This window comes from Cryptotermes secundus, unplaced genomic scaffold, assembly GCF_002891405.2.
Source record: "Cryptotermes secundus unplaced genomic scaffold, Csec_1.0 scaffold2975, whole genome shotgun sequence".
Taxonomy (NCBI): Eukaryota; Metazoa; Arthropoda; class Insecta; order Blattodea; family Kalotermitidae; genus Cryptotermes; species Cryptotermes secundus.
In genome coordinates, this window is record NW_019732011.1 from 79,972 (window position 1) to 88,584 (window position 8,613).

At 43.5% G+C, this 8,613-nt stretch overlaps 2 protein-coding genes across 4 annotated transcripts in view; one reads left to right on the plus strand and one right to left on the minus strand.

The window, feature by feature from the left end:
- LOC117282561 overlaps positions 1-1,291 on the plus strand; it is a 15,998-nt gene extending 14,707 nt beyond the window's left edge. For both annotated transcript variants that reach the window (XM_033752719.1, XM_033752718.1), the window contains exon 2: positions 622-1,291. In XM_033752719.1, coding sequence (XP_033608610.1) covers positions 622-1,199 — 578 coding nt within the window. In that variant the 3' untranslated portion in view covers positions 1,200-1,291. The remainder of the gene's footprint in view (positions 1-621) is intronic.
- The window catches only part of LOC111867550 (long-chain fatty acid transport protein 4), a gene marked incomplete at its 5' end in the record, with an annotated part of 56,027 nt that extends 47,862 nt beyond the window's left edge, over positions 1-8,165 (minus strand). For both annotated transcript variants that reach the window (XM_023857529.2, XM_023857530.2), the window contains 1 exon segment: positions 7,891-8,165. In XM_023857529.2, coding sequence (XP_023713297.2) covers positions 7,891-8,165 — 275 coding nt within the window.
- Positions 8,166-8,613: the final 448 nt, after the last annotated feature.

Sequence of the window (8,613 nt, forward strand, 5' to 3'; positions counted from 1 at the left end):
CGACATTCTGGGTAATTTTAACTATTTGTAATTATTTTAATTAACTGGAACGTGGCTATCTTGGACAAAGTGAAGTTTTGTGTGTTGGTGATTTCTTTTTCTACTATAAATGCCTCTGATGATGGCTCCGTGGTGAGCCGAAACATGTAAGGCAGGTGCTGACGAGGTGGAAAACTTAAAAAAGTGTCACATTTGACGGAAGGAACTTGATTGGAAAAATAATGTTTGTAATTCATGTACAACAACCCACTTCGTTCAGGTTTAACTTTACGGATATGCTTGCCGTCAACTGCCCCAAGATAATTGGGGAAAGATGCTGTATTTTGAAAACCTTGCGCAATTCTACCACATGTGTCCTCATCTGGAGTAGGAAAACATTCTTCTTTCAGTACACGCCAGATAATTTGACAAACTCTTCATACGATTTGACTGGCTGTTGATCTACCGACTCGATAGCTGCAATGTGGGTCTCTGAAACTGCATCCACTTGCAAGGTACCTGGAAAGGGAAGAAATTACAAGAAAAAAAAAGAAGTTAGCGCATATCAAAAACCAGACTGTCTAATTTAAAAATAAACATGATATAAGCAATTTAAATTTTTTTAATGTTCTGCTGTTTTAGTACGAGACGTGGTATCGAAATGGAGAACAGTACGAGATAACTACGTTAGAAACCTAAAAAAACAATCCATAAAATTAGGTTCCGAAGCGAAGAAAGTGAAAACATACATCCACGGCGAGCAATTATCCTTTCTAAAGAAATCTTTGGAACCAAGACCAACATGTAGTACCATGGACACTCAACCGGACTCACCCGAAAACGAATGCCATGGAGATAATCGCGAAACTGAAGAAGGCTACCGTACTCCTACCGCCAATGAAACAATGGTTCCCCCTCAACAACTCCCATCTTCGCGTAAAAGAAAGTTAACGGATGTTGAACGTAGTTTCATTACATTTATGGAAAGTCACAGCACGAAAGAGGCAACGCCACAAGAAGATGAAGATTTAGCTTTTTTCTACTCTCTTTTGCCCACTATTAAATCACTGACGCCGAATGAGAAATTCACATTCAGGATGGAAAGTATGAAACTTCTACAAAACCTAAAACAAGCCCGATCATTTCCTCCGAGCCTTCCTCCCTACCAAGGCTATACATCGCGACCTCCATCGAATACATCGGCTACTTCATCATTTTAAAACTTTTCACCGGACACGGAGGCTTGAAGTGATTGTGATTCAGCTGCATTGACTCAGTTGTAACTCACTAGCTCTCGCCTTATCAATGTAAATACCAACAATTTTTTTCATTGGTTTTGTATTCGAACATTAAACACCTCTATTATAAATCTACATATTGAGTGTAATTATTTACTTACCCGATAGTCATAGCCAGCATTTCTTCAGGTTTCATAGCTGCCCTCAAGTTACTATCGCTCTTCTTTAAATGTTCTTGAACGCGAGACAGAAGTTCATCAAACGTGCTCACTTTCATTTTAAAGTAATTAAAAAGCTCTGAAGAATCCTCTCGTAGGGGTATGTACAATGTGTAGAAGTGACCATCGCGATGTCTCACACAGTTTTTGGGATGAACCCACCATTTTGTCTTCCTTGATTTTAAATATAAATAAACAAGAGGCGAATGCTACGCTTTCTTCTGCCTCCATTCCAGACAAAAAAAAAACTACGCACCGCATTCTGCAACTGTGTGGTGTCCTCAGCAACGTCCGTCATAAAGTACGTGCGTTGCAAAGTATGTACTTCATGCGCTCGTGTGGCTGGGCTGTACTTCACATGCGTTGCTCTTAACAAGTTAAGAGTTGCTTATTTAACGACGCTGTCAGTATCGAGACTACATAGCCCGATTATAGGAAGATTAATGAGTGTGGAGCAGTTAAGATCTGAAAATTTGTGACGATGATACATGAGCACAAATGTTATATTTCTGGACGTTACGCATAGTCCTGCTTTCGTCTAAAACAGGGAGATGGATAATGTCCAGAAACATAATATTTGTAATATGAGTAGTTGCTGCAATAAAAATTGGCAGGAGAAATCGAAGTGCTCGGAGAAAACCTGTCCCAGTGCCATTTTGTTCACCACAAATCCCACATAGCCTGATCTTGCATCTAACACGGGACGCCGCAGTGGGATGCTCTCGAATGAGCTACTGCGTGACCTTGAAAAAAGGGTGGCCGGCCCGTTCGCTAGCGAACAGCTGCAGGCTAGTACATCCGTACAGGGCACCGTTATAACCCACGGCTATGGAGAAAGCAGCTGTGTAAATGGCTAGAAATTTCTCTTTGTGGTGGAGAGGAAACACGGCAAAACATGGCATGCAGTGTGAAGTCTTGACAGAGGGACATTTCAGGCAGAGAGAGAAGCCCATATCTGACGTTACCGTGGAGATACACGGAATTATAATCCTGCGTCTTCATACGTCTCGGTGCTCAGGCACGGGGGCAACTTTACTGTTACTTTGCAAAATGTTATAAAGACATCATATGGTGCGTTATCTGCAGTCAGTGCATATCACAAATGTCTTAAAGAGGCAAGAAATTGGTCTCATACGTCGAAGTTGTTGGCGTTAAGGTAACTAGTAAGGTACAGTTGTCCGTATGCTTAACGAATTAAACGCTACTCCATGATGGCGTATGGAGGAGTGGATGTATAGATCCATATTTTCTTGACCTCGGTACTAGCTGGAGGTGAGTGGTCAGTTTCATGCCCCTGTAAGACAACTAGTAAGTTACTAAGTTAAGGCCGCGCCAAAGCTCAAGCGGTTAGTCGCCGGCTTCCAACAGTGGTGGCCTGGTTTAGATCCCAGGGCAGGTCACGTGAGATTTGTGGCGGACAAAGTGGCATTAAGGCAGGTTTTCTCCGAGCACTTCGGTTTTACCTGCCAATTTTATTTCCACCAACTGCTCCACATTCATCATCATCATCTATCAACCGGGGCTGGTACAATAGGCCAGTTAGTGGCCGACGTACCAAGTGGCCACTCTCACCCCACACCCCAAGCAACTAAAAGAAAAATACTGAAGTTCCTGTATTCCTAACTCTCGGTGGAACTACCTCCGGGCAGTCGTTTCACACTGTCCAGCTCAGTGTCACTATAATGAATGACTATGTCTCAGACAACCGGGATTCGAGTCTCGGTAGGCACAGAGATTTTCTTGTTCGCCACGATTCCCAGGACGGATCTTCATTCCACCCAATCTGCTACACAGGAGCACTTCCTCCGGGGGTTAGTGGGCCAAAGCGTGAAGCTGATAGCTAATTTTGAACTAGTGTTCAGGTTGAAAGCTGATCAAGCTATATCTCTACGTCCCCCTACGCCTTCATGACGTAAAGTTTAATTATACAGAGGCAACCTTTGCCCCTTACCTCGGTCTCAGTGGCTACAAGACAGACCATCAAATGAATACGTTTGTGTGTGTGTGGGGGTGGGCGAGGGGTGAACGGAAACGTAGCAGCATATTGTAAATTTATGTGCACAGCCGTCCAGTAGCTGTAAAACGAGCCGCTTGACACCAATTCAGCTGTGTGTGCTGCGTTCTATAGTGGTCTTCCTCAATTACAATAATGCTACGTAATAGACCATGACTGCGTCCTCCCTAGCAACTTGCAATTTAAATATCACGGCTTATTTCACTGGCTGTAAATTACCTTTCGGGGCAAACCGTTTCACACACCTCATTAATTTGAATATTACATTTCTTCATTTTAACGTTACATTTATGCGATTAACTATTCGTGGGGGATCAACCATGTGAATATATAGTGACCGAAGTTTCGGAGGTCCCCTCCTCAATCAACTCCCGATGACGGAGACAAACTCTGAAACGTAGGATATTTATAACAGCCGTTCCTCCGAAAAGACGACACTGTACGTAGTCTACGTGAAAGTTTCAAATCACATCCTTCTGTATTTAGGGAAAGAATAACCTAATAGCAAGATGGAGGCTTTGAAATTGTGCAATTTCGGGGTTACCATAACAATGCACTGGAGAGCCTTAACACGTTGAATGAAGGCAAATAATGCAGTCGATCAGGAATTATCGACTATTCATTTAATTGTTTATCGTGTTTATTCTGCGAGGACTAATGCTCTCACTGATTGACGTGGATGTGTGAAGTGTAGTGTGCTATGTAAAGAAGGCTCTTTGCTATTGAGTATTTGTGCCTGATTCATTCATCAGTAATCTCTCAGATCAGTCTCTTCCAAAGAGTTCCTCCACTTAATGCGATCTAGAGCTTCCTCCTTCAAATGACAGTATCCTCTTCTGTCCCCAAGGTCATCCAGCATCTTCTTACGTCTTCTTCCTCGTCTTCTGGATCTCGCATACATGGTATCTCTGTTTTTGGAAAGATACTATCCAGGAAAAGTGATAATGTGGTAGTTTTTCCATTTGCTTTCCACATCGCAGTACAGCAGCCATTCAAACCACTCTGGTCACGCCTGTTGCTATACGAACTTGAACCATCTGGAGCATCATTTGCTCTGTGCTTCAAGTCGCTGCTGATGACGCTGCTTCCGGCATCAGTTTTTGGTTTTTCTCTTCGTCTTCGTCGAAAATGTTACGCGTCGGAGTCGACATATGCCTCGATAACAAAAGAATGAAAAGGAATATGGAAAAAGCGGGTGAAGCTTATGCTACGAAACCTTATATAACATATGATGAGCTTTCTCCTTGAATTGTCAACAGATGTTAACATTCATCATTCATTTCTTAACAGTTCCGAAAGACCTTATGTTATACTCGTACGTACATGTATCGATTCTTATTTGGGTTTGCATATGATCTAATAAATCACAAAATAAGTGAAAACATATCCTATATTAGTCTGTAATTAATAGATACTGAAGAGGTAGAAAACAGTCTCTTCTCCACCGCGTCCAGATCGAATCTGGAGCACGCCCAACATGAGGTACCAGAAGTTTATTTCCCCGGGGGAACAACGACGAAACATGAATCCGGCCTCTCACCTTCATCTAATGTCGAGATTAAGAATTGATGGATGTATTGCCCAGACTCCCACAGATTTCAATGACGTTGTGCTTAAGCTCAGGGATACGTCTTCATGGCCTTTTGGCTATTCGTTACTCGTATAACATGAATCTACAACACATTCTATAGGTAAAAGAAGGAAAGCTGTCCCTGTAATAGACCATGGATGCCCATAAGGCGGTGAGACGTCGAGGCTCTCACATCTTCTAGACAATTGGCTCACAAATGGTGGTGAGGTCAGTCTTACGCGCCGGCCGCTCTTAACCCCCCCCCCCCAGGAAGATTTCTGGTACTCATTTCTGTTAAAGGCTGAGTCGATCTCAGGACCATAATGCGTCTGGAAGGATTACGTCAATTGAGAAAATACAAAGACCTCATTGGGAATCGAACCAGCAACCTTCCGGGTTGTAGCATAGTGTCTCAACCAACTACGCTAGTAGCAGCAGCAGTACTCAGGACAGGACCGGCCCGTCGTTAAGGGCCAGGATGGCTGACCCCCCACCAACTTCTGACGCCTCAGCATATATGAATTTCTAGTTTGTCTGCATTTAGTATTGAATAAAAGTACTTTGATATATCTCTTTGTTGTTTATAGTTTGTATGACACAGATCTGTTTTTCAAAATCCGCAGAAAAATTGATGAGTTTGCAAAAAGTTCAGGGACAGCCTTCAGTCACGGGTATGGACTTAACTCACTTTTCTGTGAAGTTGCTTTTACTTAATGTCGCTAAATAGATGTTATGCTTTCCCTCCGGGGTCTGTTCCTTTGCTACAAGGACAGTGAATGAGGGCCCTCGAAGAATTTACTGCGTATTCGTGTGTGTGTTTTTGTGTGTGTCCACTGTTATCGCTCTCAATGCAGGTAATGATTTGTTCGACTATACCGCGAGAAAGGCACGTGTTAACACATCTGTATGTTATTTATTTGTGTGGGGTTTAAATAAGATTGCTTGACCAGTGCGTGCCTGCGTCCTTGCTTGCGAGTGTATTTATTCTGAGTGGCAAGTCAGCAGTATGAATGCGATTCAGTCTTTCTTAGATACCTCATGCTGAGTCTGGGACTATGGAGAGTTAACAATGATTTCAAGACAATATTACATTACTTACTTATGGAGCTGAGCCCTTCTGGAGGAGCCGCCAATTCTGCAGCTACTCAAGAATTTCCCAGCATTTTATGGAACCCGAAGGTTCATTACCGCGTTCACAAGGGTCCATATCCTGAGCCAGATCTATCCAATCCAATCCCATCCTATATCTCTTAAGACCCACTCTAATATTGTCCACCAACCTACGCCTTGGTCTTCTCTGCGGTCTCTTTCCTTCTAGCTTTCCCACCAATATCCTATACGCATTCCTCGTTTCCCCCATTCGTGCTACATGACCTGCCCACCTCATCCTCCTTGACTTGATCAAATATTACAACATTAGAGAAGAATATCACTTAAGCACTGGTGCTGATCAGCTGCTTTACATGGAACGAAGTCAACGAAGAAGGGTCGAACCGAATTTAAAGGCAGTCTAAGTGAGTGTCATGTCCATCTCTGTCCCCAACATTATCAAAGAACCTAAATGACATATGAGGAATGTAGTAGGTCCTGCGCATTACACAATAGAAACTGTCATTTTGGTACTTGTACACACATCTCTGTTGAAGCACCTCCTCTGATCCGTCGAGGCAATATATTTCTACCGAGAGGAGTAACATGTCTAGCCGCAGGTCACAGTGGAGCTTAGCCCGTGTTAAAATGTTTGTGACAACATGAATGGGCCTCAAGTTGCCAAGAAGGGTTTCAAATAACGAAAAAAATAAACTCTTAACAAATCTGAACATGTAAGTGATAACACAAATGTTCCTGTCTTTCCTTAAATATTGGCATTCAAGGGTAAAGGGTGAAGAAATTATTTTGGTCCGGCCTCATTCGTTCAGAAGGTCACAAGCAATCACTACTACCGCTGCAACTACAACTATTACTATACAAGTCCTACTATTATTGTATCGACAGCCCTTGTAATGATATTACTACGAGATATCGCATAATTGTGGCTTCTGGGTATTTATATCATTGTAAAGTAACTTAATGCCGGTCACGGTAGCCGAGCGGTCTAAGCCATGCGCTGTCTTCGCTCGCTCGGAAGCCGGGATCGTGGCTTCGGATCTGTTTCCTGTGAGGTACGAACTGAATTTCTATATATTATTCTTATACATTGCCGGTCACGGTAGCCGAGCGGTCTAAGGCATGTACTGTCTTCGCTCGCTCGGAAGCCGGGATCGTGGGTTCGAATCCCATTCAGGGCATGGATGTTTAGTTTGTCTGTGTGCGTTTTTCTGTGTTTATGTACAGGTAGAGACCTTGCGACGAGCTGATCACCCGCCCAAGGGGTCCTACCGAATGAGTAAGATCTAGAAAAACCGAAGTGAAAGGAGAAGTTCATGGAGGTAGGCCTAGGCCCACTGGGGCTGCAGTGCCAAGAAAAAAAAATAACTTAATGAGGTAAATGCCTAATAAGTCTGTGAGAAACAGATCGAAATTAAAACTGAGTATTTATGTTGACGGTAAACATAATTCCTCTATATATATCTCTGCGAGAAACATTCCATGTCCCCGGACAACCAGAAGGACAAGCGACACTGGACAAAGTAACAGGTTTCTGAAACCCCACATACAAAGGGCAGCCGTTTTCAGTACTCGGGGGATTACAAGAAGCCGATTCTGACATGGGCTGGAAGGACGGGCTACTAACTGTACTTACGTCACACTCTTGAAAACTCTTCTCAGAGCAACATGCAAACACCTGCACGTCAAAAATGTCAAGTCCGTTTGCTACGCACTGAATACTGTGGGCACTGGTAAGGAGAAGATCCACTAACTTGTACTTACTTGAGATCCCTGGGAAGTGTTCTGAGAGCGACGTAAAACCACTGGTAGCTCCCACCAGCCGCCAGGTACGCGACAATGGCGACAAGGATGAGCTGAATGAGGACCATGAAGCCCATGAAGTACCACACTAGAGCGGAGTACGCGAACACCGCGCTGAGTTTAGCAAGCATGAGTGCTCCTCTGTAAAGTGCTCGCCTTACTGCAGGGTTGCGAGGACTCTGCTGGCCGGCAGTTCTGTCCCCCCCGCACTCCACGTCCTCTGAAGCCGTAGCGGTCTGCAAAAGCCACGATCAAGAACAAGAAGAACCTGTTATTAAGGATGATTCACATGTTCTGTCGCTTCAGTAACGGGACAACAGGATATGAAGGAGTGAATTCATATAGCCATTGTTAAATATACTGTGGTTCAGGCAGTAAGTTTGATTCTAATGTTAATTACAGTCAGAAGAGTAACAATAAGAAATGAGAAGGAAGCATTTCATGTCTGTTTTTAAAATTGGCCTACTGTGCTGTGTCTAAAATATATTCTGCATCGCGTCATCGTAAGATAATGACGTAGGGCGTAACGTCATCATTCGAAAGTTACTAGTTTCTGTGTTCAACATAGGACGGCAGAGCCAACCTCCGACGTACATCTGCCACGACTGTCGCTCGAGCTTGGGTCTTCTTCTCAGGGATATGGGAGTGGAAGACACTTCGGGGTTCATGAATTACGGGGGCTCC